Consider the following 24,093-nt stretch of genomic DNA (forward strand, 5'->3'; position numbering starts at 1 on the left):
CAGGCCTCAGGAGGCTGGAGCTGCAGCAATGAAGATGTCCTTGTAGCCTTTGATCTCCTTGACCTCGCTGCTGCTGATGAGGACTTGTAGCTGGTGGGGCCCAGCTTTGATGGGGTAGAGCTCCAGATGAATTCGGATGGTGTGTCCAGCCATCAGAGTCCCAAGGCTAAAAGTGAAAAAGCAGCCTGTTGGAGCCTTGAGAATTGGCCATTTGGATGGGCAATGGGACAGGGAGATCTGCTTAGTGAGTAGCACACCCCGCCCCAGCCCCCATCCACCAAACCCCCAGCTTCCTGAAGTTGGGGAAGTAATGACATCTGGAGACTAGAGAGGATCCAGTAGTCTTGTGAGGCACAGCCACTCAGGGAGAGGTCAATGACAATGTTACTCACTCTTTTGTCATCTGCCCATTGATGAGGCCACTTCCCTCCAGAACCATGGTACAGTTATTCAGAGGCACCATTAGGGTGTTGGTGAGGGTGACATGGATGTTCAGGGCCTTGCCCACCTCAGCCCTTTCAAACACCTGTGTGGGGAGAAGACAGAGGTACCCTAGGTCCCCGGCCTTACTGCTACACCCCACGCTGTCAACTCCTCCTGTGACCACCAGGGACTGCTTAGAGCGTAGGTGCTACTAGTGGGGGGTGGGGAATAGCTCAAACTAACACAAATGTTCACCCGTTTTAGAAGCTGACGGCTCTCTAGGAAGTATCACATTAGGATTGAGTATAGAGTTTCTCTACTACCATCTATTTGAAGATGCCTGCTGGATTTCAACTGAAGTACTGGTCCCAAAGGGTTAGTGGTCTCTAGCATGTGTTAGGTAGGAAACCAAGCACAAGTCCAACCAATTATGATTGATTAGTAATATCTAGCCCATGTGTAGGACCAGGAAGGAGTGTCATGTGTGCCACCTATGTGCCATCAGTGATATCATTTAACCAAAAAAGAAATGACGAAGCAGAGATCCCAACATATATTGACAATGAGACAGAACCTAACCTAAGGGCCTTAGACCCTAACCCAGGCTCTTCCTCTCGTCCTGTTGTATCTTCCCAGATACCAGCAGTAGACGCCCATTTTCCCCCAGCTGTGTACAGTGCTTCTGTGTCATGGGGGAAGCATAGCCTTAGCCTGTAAAGGGAGGCAGGGACTCAGTCCTGGAGTCAAGGATAGTACCATCTGGATGATGAGCATCGGTGAATGAGTAATAGACCCAAATGCACTCTGTCCACCCAGATCACACTGAGGGCATGCTCAGAGAACATGCTTGGCCAGAGTATTGAAGAAGAACACATCCTAACTTACCTGAAGCTCAAACAAGGGAACAAAGTCTACAAAGTGGGTGTCAGAGCCAAATGGGTGAAAATAACTCTGGAATCCAGCACAGTGGCATTCATCACCCATGGGTCTTACAGTCATGTGGACAAAGCCATAGCCTACTTGGTCCCATTACAACTGGGGCTCTGCCCTGGGCAACAGGCAGGGCCCTGCCTCAGCACCAAACTTATGTCTATGCTTGCAACTGTGCCCCACTGTGCCTCACACAGAAGGCATCTAGCAGCACATCACCTGACAACCTAGAGCATGCCCCGGTGAAAACCACAAACGTGCCAACTGACTTATGATCCGACATGGAACTCTCCAACAATCCTTCTGTTGGTTAGTGTCAGGCATACTGTTAACCAGGTTGCCAGGTACAGAGCTGGGCTTGCGGAAGGCAGTGGGAAAGACTTTGGGAGAGGAATGGAAAGGTGGGGAAGAAGGCTTTGGGGGAAGACAGCTCAGGTGACAGGAGACAGGCAGGACACGTGCCTTCCTTCATGAAGCTTTCCTGCACTTTAATGCTACCCAAGCCACTCTGGCATTGGGTCTCAATGTCTGAAGTTCACTTCTTGTTCTCTTCTTTGTGGCATGACACATCTTATCTGCAGTCACCTTTTGAATTTAACCATATAATCTGTCTAAAAATCTGTCTCCTCTCCTCACACCCACTCACATTCCAAGTCACTGCCTTTTTATCTCTATCTTTGGGAAGAGATCTCCTGACTTAATACACCTCCATGATAACATGCCTGCATCTGTTCTCTACACAGCATTTTCCTCACCATCCTTTGCAACACATGATCTCCCTAGGATGCCCTCATGATCTCCCTAGAATGCCCTCATGACCGCTCTAAGATGCCCTTGTGACCGCTCTAAGATGCCCTCATGACCTCACACTTTGTTATATGCAGAGCACCACAGCCCTACCACCTCTCAGCCTGTTGCCTATGATCAAGAATAAAGCTGTGTGACTGCACTGTCGTCATCTGTGATAGGGCGTGGTACCCCGCAAGCCCATGAGGAGAACATCTTAGAGCCTGTGTGTGCCCATCTATGTTCAGAGACCTCACCTCAATAGACAAGTGGGGAGGCTCCAGAGAGAAATCTTTTAGGACCAGAATGAACTGCCCTGTCTCTTCAACCTCAGCGATGCCAGACACATGGATCAGTTTTTCATCTGTCAGCGTGTCCCTGTAACTGCTGTAGGGCAGCAGGAGTGGCCACTGAAGCTCTAAACATAGGCAAAAACATTGTCTTGAGTCCACGGGATGGGCTAGAAAGAAACGCTACACTCAGAGATCATTGTTGTCAGACGTGTTAGGATGATGCCACAGGTATCGACTGCACTGGCACCCAACTCCTGCAGCTTCCATGCCTGGGATCTGTGTACGCAGTTGTCTGTGATTCGGCTAGACAAGGCCAGCCTGATTCACAGACCCAAAGCTTCCTCTCTACAGGTGACTTCTCATGCCTGCTACAAACTCACCCTTCTCAAAATCCACATTCAAGTGTACCACGTGTCTCCAGAAGGGTTTCCGAGTGCTGCCCCCATGCAGGAGGGCCTGTGCACAAAAGCGCACTGTCAGTCCGATGGGGCCCTGAGCGTGGGCTCTGACTGGCACCCTCCGGACATGTAGCTTAAGCAGCAGGTCCTGGCCCCACGTGGGTGGGCTAGCCAGGTGGAGTTGCAGCTGCACCGGCTTATCCTTAAAGCTCCCAGATTCTAGGAGATCCAGGAGGGATGAAGAGTTCCTTCTCGGTTCCAGCAATTTCCAGGAAGCCTTAATGAATACAGACCGCTCCTCAGAGGATCCTGGCAGAATAGAGCCACACAGAACAAAGACATCAGTCAGGCAGGGCAGAGGAGACTAAAGACTTCCTTGGGGAAACAAATAACTGAACTCTCGGCTGCCAGCCAGAAGCCCTAACCATGTAATACACAGTGAGTAGCCATACAGAGAACATACAACATCATGGCTGGGATGAGGCTTGGTGCTGCTCAGTGCTGGCTCCAACCCCTTGCTCTATCCCAGTCTCTTCGTCTCAGTGTGTGGTTCTATTATACGGAAGCCAGGGACAATACTGGGTTGCCCAGGGTTGCTAAAAGTTAGCTCATGTAATTGCATGAATGTAAGGTTCTGTGTGGTTCTTTGCCATCAGTGCTATTATCATCATGAATCTCACCATCATTATCACCATTATCACCACCACCACCATCATCACCATCACCACCACCACCACCATCATCACCATCATCTTCCTCCTCATCATCATCATCATCATCAAGGCCAGAGGCTTATTTTCCCTGCCTGCATTCTCTCTCCTAAAATACATATTCACGTCCTTTAGATATAACTTCATCTCTTTCCCTTGGGAATAATTCAACATCCAGGCTCAAAACTCAAATTTACTCCAGACTGTGGACTCCTCTAGAACACTTACTATGTTTCCAGTGTATTCTTCACACTAGCTCATTTAGCCTTTTGAGGGGAGCTATCTCATTTCACTGATAAAGTAATAGAAGCATAGATGATGATCCAGGCTAACTCACTTATAGCACAGCAGAGCCTTGCTTAGTTCTCTGGTGGCCAGAGTCCACCAAAGCTCTCCACAGGGATGTCTGCCCCCTTCCACAGGCCCAGAGCCCTGTTCCTCCTGAGTGTCCATCTCTCCCTTTGCCTCTACCCCTACTGTGATGGACACAGAGGGACAAATATGTGACCCTGATAGAGCGACCAGATAAAATGCAGGACCTCCAATTAAATGTGAATTTAAGCTAAGTAAATACCCTTTATTATAATTACATGTAATATTTGAAACACACACTAAAAACTATATCCAGTTCATTTGAATTTCAGATAAATAGTGAATTCTTTTTAGCAGAAGAATATCTCATACAGGGTTGGCATGACGGCTCAGTGGAGAAAGACATCCACTATCCAGCTTCACACGAGTCAATCTCCATGTGATGGAAAAACCACGGGCAAAAACCAACTCCCGCAAGCTGGGCTCTGACCTACACACACACACACACACACACACACACACTGTAGTACGTGTTCCTATCGACATACATGCATGTACACAATAAATAAATGTAATCAGAAATTAAAGATGTCATTTGGAACATATTTATAATAATAATGTATTTGTCTTAATTTATCTGGAATTTAAAATTAATTGAGCATCCTATATTTTTATATGCTAAATCTAGGCAAATCTATTCCAGGATCAAGTACCCAGGATCTAAAAAACTCCCAGTCCCCTGGGAGTTTGTCTAAGGGGCTGGTGGTGGTATTTTAATCTGGGATCCCCCAGTGATTATACCCAGCCCCACCCAAATCCAAGGCCCAGGCACCTTCTGGATACTTGTAGGAACTGGTGATGTCCAGGCGCTCATCTGACCCTACCATCTTGGTGCTGATTGCTCTCCCGATGTAACTGGTGTTATGGGCCAGGATTTCCTGGATCTGGCCACCCTCAAAAAGCCAAATGACCTCATCAGCATTCACCTCTGCATACACAAAAGGGGTATCATAGGGCAGCTGGACATCCCCTTCCTTGATGGCTTTCACAGAGGCAGGGCCACAGCAGAACAACCCTGTGGAGGAAACAGAAACTGGGACACGGAGGGCTATAGATACCTGGGCCCCAAGACGGCGGGTTGTGGCCTCGGGAGAGGATACGAAGTAACAAGCTGTGGTAATGATGCCTCTCACACCAGGGCCTTCTCCAGTTTACCAAATGCACTTACGTGTAAAAATTTGACCCTCACACCATCTTCCTGACTTTACAGGAGAGGAAAGAACAGAGATGTTCACTGCTCATCCCAGAGACCCCAATGTTCATGGCGAAGGTATACCCGGGACCTGACACTGTCTGGGCTACAACCCTGGGAAGTGAGGGAAGTGGGAAGCTGCTGTACCCCTCTGGCTATCTGCGTGCTCATCCTCGCTGGCCTCCCAGAGAGTCTGGCCCCTGCACACGATTCCTACGCACCACTGCTGGCTTGCTGGGGCGTGGGGTCCAGAACCTGCCAGCCATTGTACCCTGGTGGAAGGTCTTTCCTGATCATCCAGCACTCATTCCAGACATGGAAGTTCCTGCAGACGGGGGAAGGAGCCACAGTTCATATTTCCTGAGGGGTTTTCAGGCACCAAACATTATGCAGAGTACTTTATGGCTTTGGCTTATAATTTTATTTTCTTCTTTGTATTAGAAAGTAATTGTAATAGAGAAGGCAATCTAGGAGCCAGTGGTGCATGAGTTTGATCTCAATAGTTAAGAGGCAGAGGCAGGTGGATCTCTGTGAGTCGGAGACTAGCCTGGGTTACAAAGAGAGTTCTAGGATAGCCAGGACTGTAAGTAAATAAATAGATAAAGGGAAAAATCCTATTCACAATTGCCACAAAAAAAAAATACGTATATTGGAATAAACCTAATCAAGGAAATGAGAGTTCTACAATTAAAACTTTAACACTGAAGAAAGAAATTAAAGAAGATGCTACAAGATTTTCTTTCTTTCTTTTTTTTTTTCAAAAAGACCTGTTGTGCTTACAAATTGGAAGAGTTAATATCGTAAGATTGGATACACTGCTAAAAGCAATCTGTGGATATGACAGTTACCGTCAGCAAAGGAAAAACAAAGTCTTGTCTTTTGTAGAAAAATAGAAGCACCTGAAAATAACTACGCTAAGTAAGTTAAGCCAGTATCAGAAAACAAATGTCTTGATTTCACTCAACTGTAGTTCTTAGATTTTAATCTTTTAACATTTCTTTATCTTGGGAGGGAGTGTGCATACCCACGGGTGTGGAGGTCAGAGGACAACTTTTGGAAGTCAGTTCTTTCCTTCGTTCTTGTAGGTTCTGGGACTGCAGGAGGAGCTAAGGTGGGAGGAGTAAGGAGAGGAAGAGGAGGAGTAAGGAGGAGAGGAGGAGAAGGAAAAGGAAGAGGAGTAGCTAGGGACAGGAACAAGAAAGAGAGAGAGAGAGAGAGAAAGAAAGAGAGGAGCATGGAGCATGTGTCTGTAGCAATCAAAGGTAGTTGGTATATCTAGGTTGGGTATTGGGTTACACTTCTGATTGTATGAGCATCTTGTTACTGATCATTACGAAGTATATAAGATTTGGATAATTTAACCATTAGAGTCTCATTTTCCTACTTGGCCTGCATGGATGGCGGGATGGTCTGGGCAATGCCCAGCCTTGCAGAGACAGTGTGGAAGATTGGCAGAGCCATCTCCCACGCTGACGTCTCATGGGTGGCAGGGCTGGTGTTTCTGGCTGGCCATTTCTAGCTGTGGCATGCACATGGCCTCCAGCCAAGAAACATGGCCGCTGAGCTAGGCAGAGCTGCTGCAGCTTAGATAGTCAATTTGACAAGAGAGTCAATTACAAGAGTAATTTAAATAATTACTTCAACATGGGACTCTTGGCAAAAAGCATCTTTACCCACTGAGCAATCTTGCCAGCCACTAGATTGTTATAGATACATAAAAGTATGTATATATATTATATATGCATACAAACATATATATTACAAGTGAATACAAAGGGGAAAAGGAGGAGGCGAGGGTCTGGAAGTAATATACTCAACACAAAATATAGTATAGCTTGTTAAAAACTCTCTTATGTATCTGTTGGGGCTGGGCTCCTCAACTCTGGATTTTGATTGGTTGTGGTTTTCTGTAATGGTCTCCACCTGTTGCAAAGAGAAGTTCCCTTGACAAGGTGTGAGGACTGCACTTATATAAGAAAATAAAAGACATAATTTTTAAAATGTCCTTCTATAACACAGTACCCAGTAATGAATACATATAATAAAATACTTTTCGTGTAAATGAGTTTTTAACTGTGATATGTAGCATAAAATTTATAAAATCCATGCAAATGAATAAAAAACCTGGAGGCAGTAAAAAAGAATAAGGAATTTTTAAAAAGTAACTGCAATTGTCGTCAAAGACACTTCACCCAACAACTGATGGAAACAGATGCAGAGACCCACAGTCAAACATTAGGCAGAGCTTGGGGAATCCCTTGGAAGACGGGGATATGGGAGGAAGGAGTATAGAGGCCAGACTGGTCAAGGACACCACAAGAAAACTGACAGAATCAACTAACCTGGGCTCACAGGGGCTCACAGACTGAACTGTCAACCAGGGAATCTGCATAGGCCTCACCTAGGCCTTCTGCACATAGGTTATAGTGGTGTAGCTGGATCTTCTTGTGGGGCTCCTAACAACGGGAGCAGGGGCTGTCTCTGACTCTGCTGCCTGCCTTTGGGACACTTCCTCCTACTGTGTCGCTTTCTGAAGCCTTAATAGAAGAGGAGGTGTCTGGTGCTAATACAACTTGATATGCCACAGCTGATTGATATATATATCAAGGCCATACTTTTTCTGAAGACAAATGGAGGAGTGGATGGGGGAAGGATGGGGGGAAACTGCAGTTGTGATGTAAAAGAAATAAAATAAAAATTTTGAACTTGGAAAGTATGTATCTCATAAAAACTAAATATTTACAAGAAAATTGCCGACTTAAAGTTGCAAGAATACAAAAATTTCATCTGTTAACAACATTTTTCTCCATTTGTCTTCTTTTATATGGCTATGGATGTATGTATTATATGATACATACATACATACATACATACATACATACATATATATTTCCCCCAAGAATAGTATATAGCCTTGGACAGTTAAGCCTTAGCACTTATGGATATGACCTTTTTACAGTAATTTTGCTATCTGTATTTGGTTTGTCAGTTGACCTAATAATGTCCTTTGTAGTCTTTTTGCCCTACAGAACTCAGGCTGTATTTTGTGTACAGAACTCACACATTGCATTTTCTTGTAATATCTTAGTTTCCTTTGATATTGGATCTGTTCCTTGGCCTTTCTTCATTATGCTAACTTGAAAACAACCCTCTACCCCGAGTGAGCCCTGTTGGCAGCTTGTCTGGCGTTCTCTTGATCAAGTTCAGTTATATGTTCAGTTAAGTAGACAGTGTTCTAAGGAGAGACACAACCCTCTCAGATAGCCTACTGATCTTGAACCAGTTACGACTCAGGCCCCAGTCTGTGGAGCCCAGTTTGAAAAACCTTCTCAGCTGTACTCTGGCCTTCAGCCCTAACAACCCTGTGAAGTAGGCACTATCTGCACTTTACAGAGGAAAGTGCATCTCGGTTTCTCATACCTGGAAACTAATAAGAGAGAGAAAGAGAGGGAAAGCAGACCCAGGGTGGAGCAGGCAGGAGGAGAACAGGGAAACGTGTCGAGGTGCACAGATAAAGCTCCCTCTGCCCTAGCCCCAGAAAGAAAGCCACACTGAAGAGCTAAGCAGAGAAATCCAGACCAGTAAATCCTGGCTCTGCCTCCTGGGTGTGGGGGCGACTGACTACTAACAACCCAGAGCCTCAGAGAGGCCAGTGATCAGGACACATAGCTGTTCACATGTCCCAGGTGTGCAGGATGATATTCCGATGCCTATGTCTGAATGTTTGATGATCTAACTAGCCAGAACAGCCTCCTGGGCTTGGGAATTCTTCTCTAAGCATCCCCAACGAGATATTACAGGACAGTCATACATCCGAGACAAGCCAAATCAGTTTCACCCCCTACCTGGGACAGTGCTGAGCTGTTTCAAACAAAACCTCTTACCAGATTTTGTCTGGCCTCTGAGCTGGTAGCATTTCTGCGGTTCGGTCGTAGTAAGTGTCAATGGTCAAGTTCCCATCTGTGTTGTGTGCAGAATGGAAATTGGAAACGACTCGGGTTGGAACACCTAAGCATCTCATTACTACAGAGAGGAAGGAGAGATGGCTGAGCTCATGTCAGGCAGAATTCTTAACCTTTTCATGCAGTTTCTTACCTTCAAACTTGTAGCAACTGCTTTATTCCCGAAGGGTGGAACGCAGAGAAGCTCCTGCCCACCTGCCTGCCTGCCCGCCTGTCCACTCACCTGCCCGCCCGCCCGCCTGCCCTCCCATCTGTCCACCCGCCCGCCTGCTCACCAGTGATATCCATCTACAAAGTGGAAGAAATCATTTGTGAGCAACTTAAAACAATAATTAACTTCTCCTTCCCTGCTCTTTTTTCTAGCAGCTCTCCAAGTTAAAAGCAACAAAACTAAAACACATGAGAATTTTTAAAAGGAAAAAGAAAGTTTGACCAGTTTCAAAAGAGAAATGATGTGACCTGGGATATGTGTCGTAACTTCTCTGGTTTGTCTCCTTGTAAGTAAGAAAGTGAAGAATTGAACTGCCTGGCTTTCAATTTTGAAATTCTGAATCTGTCATTCTACTTAAGAGTTGAAAGAAAGAGGAAAATTGTTGGGCTGGGGATGTAGCTCAGTGGGAGAGTGCTTGCCCAGCATGTATGAGGTTCTGAGTTTGTTCCTCAGCACTGTGTCCTATATAAATAGCTGAACAACAAACAAATAAGAGAGTGGCTATAGATAGAATATTCATTCCACTATAGAGATGCAGTGGATGAGCTCAGCGATTAGGAACAACTTACTGTCTTTGATAAGCCAGCAGCGCCCTCTTTTGGCTCCTCAGGATAGTACATAAAGCTATGATTGCACGGCTATATTTGCTCAAAGCAGACATTATCCCAGGCTTACACACCTACTAACTGCCTGCAGCCAGGTGTAGTCAAGAGCTGAGTGTGTCTTGGAACTAGGTCCTCACACCTGTCAGTGTGGTAAATTCAGAAGATGTCTCTCCTACTCACTCTTCCTAGGAGGACAGCCAGTGTCTAACTGGAGCTACTGAGAAAGTCACAATGTTGGTTTGGTTTGTTTGCTTTTTAAGTAAAAGGAATAAGAATAAGAGTCGTTCTGTCTCTACACACTGAAGAGCCCCCAGCAGAACCACCTGTCAGTAGTTAGCTGTCTTCTCCAGCTCTGCGCCTGGACTTTTTACACACCTGCAGGATGCATGACTCAGACCTGGCCTATAGGTGACCAAAGGCAGCTTAATGGTCACGTCTCTCTCTCTATTCAACATCCCTGACACTCTGTGACCTGTGAGGACAGAAGGGTCCTGGAGAGGGCCCCAAGCAATGGATCCCTTTCCTGATCTTCCTAGGATTGGAAGGTTCAAGGTGAACTCCATAATGCCCACCTGGCTACACTGGGGACTTTCTAGGCCAAGGCAGAAGCAGGGGCTACAGGAGGCCAGAGTAGTCACAGCTCCACCTCATGAGTAAGCTGATAAGGTCTCCTAATGTCTACTCAGATTTAAATCTCTGCATCTGAGGCCCCAGAACATAACTGTAAGACTATGCTTCCCCTCAGAGAGTCATAAACAGCAACCTGTTCTCACCCTATGTCCCACCCCCTTCTCTAAGGAAATCAACCTATTGTCTCAGCAAACACCTAGCACAGGGTGTGACTGCACCTGGAAGGTCTACTCTAGGCTCTTCATCTTTCCAGATACTTGGGTCAAGACTTTGGTACTGAATTTTAAATAGTTGAGAATGCGCTCAGTGAGTTAAGTGCCCCTGATCCTCTAAAGGTAGTTAGCAAGACAGCAAAGCTCTAATGGTAAGTCAGGTCTCTCAGGCAGGTCTACGTGTGAGTCAAGCTATCTGGGATCTATCTACTTGCATATCCATCTTCCACTTGTTGGCCCACTGTAGACTCATCTTGAGCTGAGCAGGTGGTGGCCACCATTTTGTCTGTCTGTCTGTCTCTTGAGGCAAGATCTCATCTAGTGTAGATTAGCCGGACTCCCCAGGTAGCCAAGGAAGCTCCCGATCCAACTGCCTCCTCCTCTCAAACGCTAGAATTAGAAGCATGCCCCAGCAAGCTCAGGTATCCACTCTTAATAGTCTTCATCAAAGAGAAGGTGAAATGATTGCAAAGATCATCCTCTGAAGACTGGTTAGTATGCAGGTAAAGAACTCAAGTGCACATTGCTCTGTAGTCATGGGCCATTGGTGAGCTTTAGACCCTTCATGAGCTGCAGTGGACTCTGAGAGTAGGTATTATCATGGCCTGAAGGAGAAGTCAGGAAGAATCAGTAGGTGAGACTTCACTCACCCGTGCACATAACAGAGGCAAAGACCCAACACTGTCCGTATTTCACAGGCTGCCCACCCCTGGCCGACCACTGCCGCAAGATGGCCACGCTGCCGTTCCATTCCAGAGGGCTGGTACCCTGGGAGTAATCCTCTCCCCAGTTCCCCTGAAGCACACCACTGTCATCGTTGCTGTTGATCTGCAAAGGGCAGACGGGCGGTTTGCACAACATTCGGGAGATGCTCAGGCTGTCCTCAGGCAGGGGCAGGAAGCTTCTGTTCTTACCATGGCGCTTACCACCCTGCATACATACACCACGTCGTTTCTCTGAGAATGGTCTTTGGATGGGTTCTTTAGAAAATAGAGGCTCTTGTTCAGGATCTCAAAGCAGATCTCAATGATGTCCTCTTCAAACTTACAAGGCATTTCAAGGGCGAAATCAGAGAAAAGAAAAAATGTGTAAGGTCCAGAAATGTGGGCCTTAACATACTTCTAAGGGATGGTGTTTGTGAGATGGAGACACTGGGGCCTTACCATGAGACAAGATCACACACTGGGTATAAATAAAACTGGAAATGTATTAGAATCAAAAGTCTTAATTGTTTGTTTATATTTCAGTGCATTAGCATTTTGCCTGTATGTATGCCTGTGTGAGGGTGTCAGATCCCCTGGAACTCCAGTTACAGACAGTTGTGAGCTACCATATGGGTGCTAGGAATTGAACCCAGGTCCTCTGATAGAGCAGCCAGTGCTTGTAAGTGCAAAAATTTAAGCTGTGTGACTCTTGATGGAAATACAAAAGATTTGAGAAAATGGGAGAGAAGAGTTTTGAAGCCCCAGATTCAAAATCATAGGTAACTGCCTGATGCAGCACGGGAGGGCAGGCTCAGCACCACACCTGGCAGCACAGTAGAGCTGGTCCTGGTGGTACAAGCACAGGACAGCTGGTGGGCTGACCAACTCAGCTTCTACCCAGGCCCAGATCCCGGGCTCTGAGCTGTCTCACCCCAACATCTACCCCATCTATGACCTGCTGGAGCATGTGACTCAGGGCAACAACAGGACATAGATACCAAGATTTAAACTTCACGTGCTGTCTACAGTCTCAAAATAGTGTTTCTATAAAACTCTTCCCAATAGTTTTAAAGCATGAAAATTATCTTTAATGGCGAGTTATACAATAGTAGTGTTGCAGTGCAGAGACAGGAGGATTTCACGTTTAAGGCCAATCTGCACTCTATAGGAAGTTAATTAAGGCTAACCTGGGAAACCAAGTCAGTTGGAACCTGCCTTAAAAAACATAAACTAGCCGGAGGTGGTGGCAGAGCACCTCTACTGAGGAAGAGCACACCTTTAATTCCAACATTGGGGAGGCAGAAACGGGAAGAACTCTGAGAGTTCAAGGACAATGAGGGCTACACAGTGAGGACTGATCTAAAGAGAGAGTTCCAGGACAATGAGGGCTACACAGTGAAACACTACCTTGAAAACACAAACAAACAAAAATATAAACAAAATCAGGTAGTGGTGGTACACGCCTTTAATCCCACGTGCAAGCAGGCAGATCTCTGAGTTCAAGGCCAGCCTGGTCTACAGAGAGTTCCAGGACAGCCAGGGCTACAGAGAGAAACCCTCAATTTCTCAAAAAGCAAACAAACAAGAACAACAAACAAAAACCAACCAACCAAACAAACAAACAAGGGTAGAATGGATCGAGGCATGATGGTCCAGTGGGGAAAAAGCCTTCCACCAAACCTGATGACAGCAGTTCAATCTCCAGGGCCCACATGGTGGTAGAAAGGAAATGACTCCAAGTTGTTCTCTGACTTTCACATGTGCCATGGCATGCTAACACCAATTCACAAACACACATAAATATGTAAAATTAATTAATTTAATTTTTTAAAATTAAAGCAGTAGGAGAGAGAGAGTCTGGAGAGATTGCTTCACAATTAAGAGCACTCTCTGCTCTTCCAGAGTTTGATTCCCAGCAGCTACGGGTGACTCCCAGTTGGAGGCTTGGAGGCATAATGCTATTGTGCACTATATGAAGACGATCCTCATGCAGTTCAAACGCTGACTTCTGTGCCCCCCCCCCAATCTGGTTGGAGTCCTCCTTCTGAGGATCTCTTGTCTCTGTATTGTGTAAACATTGCTCCCCAATTATTCTCTGATTGGTCAATAAAGCTAGCTGATCAACCAGTGACTGAGCAGGGGACAGAATCCTGTCAGGTAACAAGAGAGAGGAAATGGGGATTAGCCACAGGGAGAGAATTCAAGAGAGACCAGGAGAAAACACCTGGAGCCCAGAGAGCCAGATCAGTACTAAAATGCAAGTCTCACTGGGATTTTAGCTGGGAGGCAGCTATATTAGTTTAGAAGATTAGAATAGAGTAATACTGCTCAGTTGTTGTACTATTAAAACTTGATAGATAAATAAATATAATAGTCCAGTCTCAACTATTTGGGAGCTAGGTGGATTAAGAAGAAAACAGAGACACTCTTACTTTAAAATAAATAAATAATAAATAAACCTCACTAACACACAATCTTCTGTAATCTAATCTCAGGGAATCATCGCCTTTTTCTGGCTTCCTTGAGCACTAGACATACACATGGTACACAAACATACATACAGGCGAAACACCCATACACAAGAGAATTGCTTTCAAATGAAGTGGTAGGATATGTTGGCTTATGGGCTGTTGCTTTCAAATCACAGAAGAATGAAAAGCTTGTCATAAACCCACCCTAGTAGGGTTGGTAACTGGTACATAAACATTTGTTACAGTTGTGGGTTGACTTTCATCATGCTTTCTTAATAAAGCATAAAAACCTTGAAAGGAAAGTCATCTTTTCTTTGCTTGCCCCTCTTATTGGAAGGGAAATTGGCCAGCACCTCACACAGTGCCCTTTGTTAGCTAACAGCCCCCAACAAGCCCATCCCAGGTCCACCTCCAGGAGGTGGTGTTACCTGACCATAGTTCCAAGGCCTAGAGGTAATAGAATTTGCTTGACCCTTGTAAACAAAGCCATAGTCACTCATGATATATTCCCGAAGCAGCGTTTCGCTCGGCAGGTAGACATCGTCTTCTGGGCAGGAAAGAGGAGTGGAAAGGAAAAAGAAACTCACAAGGGAAATAAAATTAAATAAAAACAGCATAAAAATAATAACATCCTTCTGAAACTGAAAGCCAATGGCTGACCCTGGCAACAGAGATTAAGACTAGGCCCTCGCTGGGCAGTGGTGGCGCACACCTTTAATCCCAGCACTTGGGAGGCAGAGGCAGGTGGATTTCTCAGTTCGAGACCAGCCTGGTCTACAAAGTGAGTTCCAGGACAGCCAGGGCTACACAGAAAAACCCTGTCTCAAAAAAAAAAAAAAAAGACTAGGCCCTCTTAAAATACAGCCATGTGCTTCTCCAGAGGCTAGCAACCAAAGCTATGCTATAAGAATATAGATTATGAAAATTATAAGATTATTTCAGACTTTTGGGAAATACAGAAGAAAATCACTCATTCCCACTACTTAGAAATACACAGTATTACATTATAATATATTCTATTCTCTTGTCATATGCATATGTATAATTAGTTAGAATCAAATTGAATTCCACTTGCTAAATTATCTCACTTAATGGTACAGTAAGGATATTTTCATCATGTTATTAAAAATTTGTCGTGAGAGGCTGAAGAAGTGGATTGATGGTTAAGAGTGCTGGCTGCTCTTCCAGAAGACACAGATTCAATTCCCAGCACCCATATGGCAGCTCACATCTGTAACTCCAGTACCAAGGGATCTGATTCCCTCACACAGACATTCAGGCAAAACACCAATGCACATACAAAAACAAACAAACAAACAAAAAAACACTTTTTAAAAATTCTTTGTGGGACCAAATGTGGTGTTGCATAATTTAATCCCAGCATTCAGGAGGCAGACACAGGTGGACTTCTATGAATTTGAAAATAACCTGTAAGTCTGCTGAATGAGTTCTAGGCCAGTAGGGCTGTGTAATGAAGGCTGGTCTCAAACCAAGACAAAACAAACAAAAAACTGTAAGTGATTTCTTACAGGCAGGTCTGTTGCAGCATGCCTGTAATTCCAACACTCAGGAGGCTGAGACAGAGGATTGTGAATTTAAGACCAGTCTAGACAACTCAGCAAGACCCCATATCACAAAAGAAAACAATTTTAAAAGATGTTTAGGGCTGGTAAGAGGATCCAGGTGAAAGCACTTACTGCTAACGCTGGTAACCCGAGGATGAAGCCTTAGACCCACATGCTGGAAGGAGAAAACCAGCTCCCACAAACTGACCTTCACACATGTGGATGCACACATACACAAAGTTAATTCTTTGTCTCAGCACATAGTAATATGTTGCACAGATATGCAATGATCGATGATCTTCCAGACTTTGCCAGAAGAACCAGAAAGAACGTTTCCAATGTATTAAGTTAGCTCGACAAGCTGGGAGCAAGCCCTACCTGTACTCCATGGGTTAAAAAGCAAAATGAAACTCCCCAGTGGGTAAGTCACACCAGGACCTTGGCCGCGAGAGACCTCTAGCTTCAGTGTGTAGTGGCCAATGACTGCACTAGCCGGTGAGAAAATGGACACTTGGAGAGAATTGCTGTCAATCACAAAGTCAGAAGCACTCCAGACGTTCTCAGGTCGGTTCTCGACAAGGAAGAAAGTGGCTCGGGTCCCCAAAAGCTCTGTGGGCTCTGGTCCTGAGGAGAGAAAGAGGATCCCAGACCAAGGCTCAAATGTCTGTGTGATGGAGCTGGAGGATGGTGGCCCAGCAGTTAACATGCATCCTGCTCTTGCAGAGGACCTGAGTTTGGTTCCCAGAATTCATGTGAGACAGAATTCATGTAATTTCAGCTCCATGGGCTCTGATGCCCACTTATAGCCTCTCAGTGTGTGAGCGCACACACACACACACTTAAAAGTAATAATTTTTTCAAAAAGGTAAAATAAATGTGGTGTATGATCCCCTGTGGCCTGACAGAATCCATATCTTCTCCCAACATTTGCTAAAGCCCTTGGCTTTACTGACACTTAAGATTTTGGGGCCTCAGTTCGGCAGTGGTGGCACATGCCTTTAATCTCAATCCCAGCAGTCAGGAGGCAGAGGCAGGCAGAGTTCAAGGACAGCCTGTTCTACATAGTGAGTTCTAGGACATCCAGGGTTACTCAGAGAAACCCAGGCTCAGAAAACAAAACAAACAAACAAATAAAAAAAGAAATCTTTGGACTTTTGTTTTTTGTTATTGTTTGCTTGTTTGTTTTCCCATTTCCAATCTGTAACGTGAGAGCCTGGGACTGGCAACTTACAGTCTTTGAGAATTCAAATGAGGTCTGGAGAGTTTTATCCCATGCTGTGTACTTAAAAGTTGGCTGTTATGGCTAAAACATCACAGCTTGCTGAGCCAGACAAATAAGTCTGTAATAGGACCAATAGTACTGTTATAGGGTCTTGGGAGTCCCAGAAGAGAGGGGAGGGAACCTCAGAACTAGCGGCAAGAGTCCCTCCCCCAGGTGAACTTTCTGTTTTGCGGGAACCTGAGGAACCTAAGGGCAGAGTGAGCTCACCTGTCTCGGCCACAAAGGTGAGGTGGTCCTTTTGGGGCTGGAAGGGTCGACTGAAGACTACTGTTATGCTGAAGATCTGACCACGGCGCAGGATGAGTTTTGACAAGCCCAAATCCTCAGTGTGGTGGTCCTTGTTGTTCCTGGGGATCTGCAGTTCCACAGAGCTGAGCTCCAAGGCTGCCACTTGGGGAGGGAGGACAGGTCACTGCCCAGCTGAGACATTTGGAATCATTTATACAAAACCAGCCTGCATGAACCTTTTTGCCACTCTGCCTCCTAATTTCAGGATAACCTCAAAGGACAGTTCAGCAGGTCCTAGCCAGGGATAAGGAGGAACATCCATTCTGGAGACACAGAGCTGGAGGATTGGTGTACCAGAAGGCAAAGCAAATCCCAGAAAATGGAAAGCCACTCTTTCTATCATCCTGCTGGTTAGGAATAAACATATTGGGATTCTGTGTGAATGAAGTCAATGAGCTGCCTGGAGGCTGAACATCTGCTCTAAGGCAAGTCCCTGCTTTCAGGTGTGAGGGTGGGATTACTTGGGGCTTACTTTCTGACTCTCAATTTTATTTCAGGTCTATGCAGAAGGCATTGTGGGTATATATCTAGTGTATGGTTGTAAGATTCTTCTAGTACATCAGACAAATGCATAGCCCTGGGTTTTCACCTTGACAAGTTGCTTGGACAGGTCACCTAGTAGATCCTAGACATTTTTAGTGTGTTCATCTGACAAATAGGGAGATGATCAAGTTTCTATTTCATAGGGTTTATATCAGCTTTCAGTAAGGACGCATGTGTGAGAACCTCCGCACCAAGCCATACACAGAGAGAAAGTGTTAATCCTGGGAAGAAAAGACCAAGTCCAGGGTTGTCCAAATCAGAGCAAGCTGTATTTGAGTGCACTTTAGTCTGGCCAGCGCTGTCTCCCCTAAGTCAGGGTTTTCAGATAGCAGCCCCCAGTGGCTTCTAGAAGTTCTTTTTATAGAGGAGATCAGGGGGTGAGAGAGTTGGCAGCTTATTCATTGATAAAAGGATAAGATAAAAAGGCAAGGATACCCGTTGAGTTAAAGGGGGTCAGTGAATGGGGGTTACAGGCAGTCTGCATCAGACCAAGAACTTACTCTTGATTGCAAACAGAGGCCTTGATTAGCAGAGACTTGAAGGAGGTCTAACATAGGACTTACCTCTTAGTTAAATTTTAGCACCAAGCAAACTGTTTTAACTATAGTTAAAGAGAATTCTCACCCTACACAGTTTGTTCTCTGTTTGGTCTTATTTCAACCTGGGAGGAAGTATTTGTTTGGACCTTGGTCCCACAAAAGTACCTGGTAAGGTACCTGGTACCTTAGTTACTCTGAGTACTAGCTCTCCTTGAATTTGTTTGCTGTTCCTACTACTGCTGTTCTTACTTCATTTACTGTCAACAAAGATTCATTAGGTTTTCCCTCTAACAAGTCCAACCTATTAGTAAGTTTGACTATCCTCCAAGCCGGAGAACCACTATCCTAGGAAGTTCAGTTGTGCTTGTTTATAAAAGGGTTGTTCACTCCAGGTGGGCTTTGGTGACTATTTACACTCCCTCTAGAAAAATGAGGAGGGTCATGAGACCTTCACCTGGGTCTCCAGCCACTCCTCAACACCTGTTGTATCTAACTCTACCTTAGTTGCATGTGGCCTCCTGGAAGGGTTATAGTATATAAGTGAAGGAAGACTGGGGACAGGGCTCCATCTATGTCACTGCTGAGGTGCAGCCTGTTCAAGGCGGATCACATACACCCCTGAAAACAACCCCTCACCTGTGCTCTGTAAAGAAGCCCAATAAACTCATTGGTTTCCCAGAGTGAGCTCTGTCAGAATCCTGCCTCAGTTTGTCACCGGGACTTTAGTTTTAGGAGAAGATGTGGATGCTGCTTACATCTTCCGCTGTGAAGGAATTTTAGTGACACTGGGCATTGAGAAACCTAGGGAAGATCCAGGGACCTGCATGTGGGAGGGAGAAAACTGACTCCTTAAAAGGTGTCCTCTAACCCTCACCTGTGCACTTAATATTCAAGTGAACACAGGCACACTCATGCACACACACACACAAATGTGCGTGCAGAAAGGTGACCAATAAGAAAAACAGGATAGACTTTTATCACAAAATCTGGACCACAGGAAAAGTAAGGACAATTTTACTTGTAAAAGAGTCACAGTGTAAATTAGGGGTCATGGTGAAAGCAGCTGGCCTACAGGATCTATCTGTTAGAAGGTGACTATATCTCATATTTTTGAGGGACCTAAAACATTCATGCCAAGACCCCAGCACTTCCTAAGAAGATGCTCCACCCTATGCCTTCCAGAGGCCGCCTACCTTCAAAGGTAATGTATCTTGAAGAGGAGTGAAGGGCCCCAGGAGCCCTTACCTGTGCTTCACAGAAGAGAACAGGGCCAAGGGAGGCTTTCCTGGCTGCTGTCTGTCCACTGCTAGAGCAGAGTTCCTAAGGGCAGCCAGCTCCCTTTCCCCAGGCTTCTTCCAGTTTGAGAAGCAAAGGAGAGGGGGAAGGTGCCTTCTCAGGCCCAAGGCTGCATGCATGACAAACACATTCACCACCAAACACTTAAGCTTTCTTTTTAGTTCACTTAATGTAATGATGTGTTGGCTCACCCAAGGGCTTTTCGTGTCAAGGAGACATGACTTAGAATAAAAGGAAAGGCTTCCAATGAAGCCAGGAAAGGAAGCTGAGAGAATCAGGAAGAAGCTCAACAATGCAGGAAATCCTGTTGAATCAATTAGAAAAACACGTCAGCACCCACAAGGCCTGACTTGGATGTGGTCCCATCAGAGTTAATGGTGTGAATAAGAGGACAGGCAAGCCTCAGACACAAGACTCCCGGCGCTTACTTCATTAACACAATAACAAGGGTATAAAGAATGAAATTATATCCAGATGTATTATCAGCCTAAAAAGGGGTGGGAGGAGACATTGAAACAGTTGTCTGCCTAGGAGGAATTCTAGGAGGAGAAACCAAAACCCCAGCCAGCCCTGCTCTCAGGCGGACCTGCCTCCTTCCACTTGGGTCTTGGTTCTGAGGTAATCACAATCATGCTTGGGTCTTTCTTTGGCCACTGAAGATGCCCCACCCTATGACTGCTTGCTTTCATAACACCTTTATTTTCTGAGGAAGATGGAATAGCATCTAGAGTTAGCCCCACAAAAGTGGAGACCTTGCTATCTTGAACCTGGGTTCCCCCATGTCTAGAACCAGGCATTTTATAAAGCCATACTTGTGTTAAGGAAATTTTTACTACAAGCCAATCAATGATTCATGTCCAAAAATCATTTATATCTCACAAATCCTCTGTGGTAGAGTATTAATATTGTTTCTCCTGACATGAAGGAATGTTCTGGACAAAACTGGAATAGAAACCCAAGCAGGCTTGCTCCAGAGTCTGTCTTTAGTCTTCACAGTCTCCTGCCTTCTCTGGTAACCAGGTGCTCAGTCATGTTTGCTGAATGGACAGGTGCGTGTGTGCTCAAACTTCAAGAAATGAGGCATCAGAAGGACAGTAGTTCAAAACATTTAAACTGGCTATAAACATTAAGGCTAGGACCCTACTCAGATCACAATTAAATACAAACCAAAACAATAATGAGATCTATATTTAATCTATTAAAATATTGATAATAAAAATAGCACCCTATTTTTTGAAGACATGTGGAAGTATATTGTCTCATATATGACAATGGGAATATAAAATTCATATTGAGAGACAGGAGATCCTTGGAACAAGCTGGCTAGCCAGACTAGATGCATCAGCAAGTTCTAGGCTCAGTGAAAGACCTTCCTTAACACATGAGGTGGAGATTGATCATCAAAAACACCCAATGTCACACTCTCGCCTCTGCCTGTACATGCAGATGTGAGTGCAAATGTGTGCTTACACACACACACACACACACACACACACACACGGTCAAAGAAAGAATAAGGGGAAATCATCCCCTAGATGCCAAAAGGAAAATAAAAGGTACAGATAATTATAGGAAACGATTCATTCCCTCAGGTTTTTTTAGTTTGTCAAGCTTTTGTTTTGAACAGACGTTTCTATACTTGGGAAGTGCTACTTTGATGAAGGATGGGCTTTTGAACAGGAGCGACTCATCAAAGCTGTACATTGGGATTAGTTTAGCTATGGTGTTTAGCCCAGACCAGAGAAGGGAAAAAGCCAAGGGTGGAGATGGCAGCAAGACTTCTGTTGCAATGGTCTAAGTCACAGGCTAATGGGGACTTAAATACAGGTGATGGGAAGAGCAGGAAAGGGACCACCCATGTGTACCAGGGACCAGCCACCATGGCATGTGGCAGCTAAGAAATACGTGTTGAAATCATTTGATTTCCAGGACTTCCTAAGGCCCCTGCAAGTGTAGGTGAAGACCAGAGTCAGCAAAGGAATCCATTGCCAAGGCCTGGGATGCTCCAGGTAAAGACACTAAAGGTGGTTCCATATGATACAGCCAGCAGCAGAACTGGGCTCTGCCACCAAACTCCAGGTGGATTCAAGCCTTCCCTCTGCCTCGATCTGTGTCTGTGCTACTTTGCTTTCTTTCCCCAGTTATTATTATTATTATAATGATTTGACAACTTTGATGCATTCCACACTCCTTTTCATTTCTTCAGTTTTTTTAAATGAGAACGATTACAATTTAAAAATGACAAAGATTACAAACTGAAAACGTTTATGAAGCCATTCCCATGTAGTGAGATTACCAGAATGTTCTGTGGGTATTTAAGTGTGAGAAAATTAAAATTTCTTATAACTCAAAAGTTTAAATTCAAACTTCTTAGTCAAAGACCCAGAGTCCTCCAGAGTGTGTCTTGAACAGATTCCCATCTTATCTCCTGGACCCTCATAAAGTAGCTCTGACTTTCTCACACTGAGGCCTCCAAATGGACCATGCCCATGTCTAGACAGCCCTCACCCTCCCTAAAGCTCTCTGTGTTTCCACCAGACCAGTTTTCCAAGCAAAATTCCAAAGCTCTTAAAAACATGGTACTCGCCACAGTAGTTGGGTCTGTAGCTGATATTCAGGGAATGTTGGGAGGCCTCCAGGCCTCCTGTACATACCTTCCTTCTATCGATACAACTATCCAAGAGCTTTCATCAACTCCATGTGACAGTAAATAGAAAGATGATTAGTAAAGTTAAATAATTTGCCCAGTGTCACCTACTTAGTAGCATTTAAACTTAGTTTGACTAAACCACCTAGAAAATAGTCCTAAATCAGATGATTCCTTCCTTCCAGACAGCCATCTACATTTTTTATGTTTTTTTTTCAAATAAAGAAATGAACAGACCTTACAGGAGCTGCTCTACTAGAAGAACTGGGGAGCCATCCCTCAATCCAGGCTTCTCTGTAGGACCCAAGGAAGCCAAACAATGATGAAAAACTACAGCTCCATTTCCATTCCATTATTCAAAGTTACCAAAGAATCCAGACGCTGGGGTATTGGATGAGGCTCAGTTGATAGAGCACCAGTCTAGCATGCACAAAGCCCTAGGGTCAATTCCCAGCACCACTGAGATGTAGTGGTATCCACTTGTAATCATAACACTTGAGAGGTAAGGTAATAAGATCAGAAGTTCTAGGTTACCCTCAGATACATAGTGTCTTTGAGGCCAGCCTAGGCCACCTACCTGAGATCCTGTCTCAAATTACCAATAATACAAAAACAAACAAGCAAAAAGCACTGCAGCCCTCAGGTAGCTTAGTCTCTTGGAATGGAACTGGCCCCAGAACCCACCTGATCTCTTTCTATAGTTGGCAGTGCTTAGGTTAGGCTTGGAACCACCTGATTTTCAGTTAGTCACTTACTGTGCTCCCTTGAAATGTTTTTGCTTAATGGTGACTATGTCACTGTTTAATTGTTTATACCCCAAACCTAGTATTTTCAATAGCTGCTATGGACCAGAGAGCACTTCCTGGGTCGACTGCACAAGTCTTTTGGATCATGTATAAAAGTAGCTATAAATATGAAAGAAAGAGTCATCTTGTCATGATCGTAAAATGCAAACTAAAACCATACTGAGAGTCACCTTCGGTCTGTTGGCAGTGCTTGAAATAGCAATCCCCTGTTTTGTTCAGAGCATAGGGAGATGAACTGCCTCATAGAGTGAGACTATAAACACATCAGACTTAAAGTCAGTTGATGCCCATCAAAACTTAAAGTGGACATTGCCTTTGCTCCAACATTTATTTTTTTTAGAAGTTTTGCATATAAAATATTCCTGCACATCCTTGCAAAATTCCACCAACCAGGCATCCATTGCAGCATGGTTTGTAAGCATGAATACTAAAATCTCCATCAGTAAGAAACAGTAGCTAATTAACATGTTTATTAAATAAACTGTGTCTATATGTCTTCCTTGGATTTACCAAAGGCATTCCAGCTCTGAATTGTAAATGCAAGATAGTCTACAGCTTCAGGAAAGAAAATGGATGATGTCTGAATGGGTTCCAAGATCCAAATGAAGGTGGGGAAAGGAGAGGAAGGAGACAGACTCCACAGTGAACCATGCATGACTAGTTCAGGCTCTCTGGTCTTCTCTGTACTCCTCCCTTCCCAGCCTCACTCCCTCTCTGAACTTAACACCTCATAAAAGTTAAAGAGACTGTCAGTACTCACCGGGATCCATCTCCCTCAGGTCAGTCAAGGCCCTTCAAGTGGCCAGCATTAGGATTCTTCTGGTCCTGATGCTTCTCTGAGCATTTACGTCCTTCCATCACGGAGCCGGGTGGGGCTGTCACTTCCTCCTCCTCCCATCCCTTCCCTGAAATTTCCCGTTGTTCCAGGTGCCTTCTAGCTTAAGGAAAGAAGCCCTGCATTAAGCCTTTAAAATGCTTGCTGAGGGGATTGTTTCTGTGGCCTCCTTAAGCTGTAAAGTCCCCAAGTGAAGACAAAGGCAGCCTCAGTCTGCTGGCTCTTCTGTCACATCCTGACTCGGGGTCACACTCATTCTCAACCCTCTAGGCTGGCATCACCCAACAGTGGCAGTGTTGGGACTGGAATGACAGGAATGACTGGAAAACATAATGGCCCATGGAAAGTAACAAGCGGATAGTCACAGAAGGGGACTGTGCAGCCCATTTGGAC

The 24,093-nt window shown here is 44.9% G+C and overlaps 1 protein-coding gene across 1 annotated transcript; it reads right to left on the reverse strand.

The window, feature by feature from the left end:
* Window positions 1-6: 6 nt before the first annotated feature.
* On the reverse strand, window positions 7-23,635 carry Tgm7 (transglutaminase 7). Its single transcript, XM_028767118.1, has 13 exons — window positions 23,626-23,635; window positions 16,954-17,136; window positions 15,843-16,088; window positions 14,328-14,446; window positions 11,639-11,767; window positions 11,375-11,552; window positions 8,989-9,127; window positions 5,326-5,429; window positions 4,685-4,927; window positions 2,813-3,139; window positions 2,397-2,557; window positions 393-526; window positions 7-166 (listed from the first exon to the last, which is right to left on the reverse strand). Exons 1-13 carry the CDS (start codon window positions 23,633-23,635, stop codon window positions 7-9), a joined length of 2,133 nt encoding a protein of 710 aa, XP_028622951.1.
* Window positions 23,636-24,093: the final 458 nt, after the last annotated feature.

This window comes from Grammomys surdaster, unplaced genomic scaffold (assembly GCF_004785775.1).
Source record: "Grammomys surdaster isolate TR1022 unplaced genomic scaffold, NIH_TR_1.0 170, whole genome shotgun sequence".
NCBI lineage: Eukaryota > Metazoa > Chordata > Mammalia > Rodentia > Muridae > Grammomys > Grammomys surdaster.

Bases quoted from the DNA above. Each gene is read 5' to 3' on its own strand.
- Tgm7 (XM_028767118.1), bottom strand. The intron at 11,768-14,327 runs GTAACACCACCT...ATGCCTTGTAAG, and splicing joins GGCCTTGGAACTATGGTCAG to TTTGAAGAGGACATCATTGA. The intron at 9,128-11,374 runs GTGAGTGAAGTC...TCCTCTCTGTAG, and splicing joins TGCCTCTGTTATGTGCACGG to TAATGAGATGCTTAGGTGTT.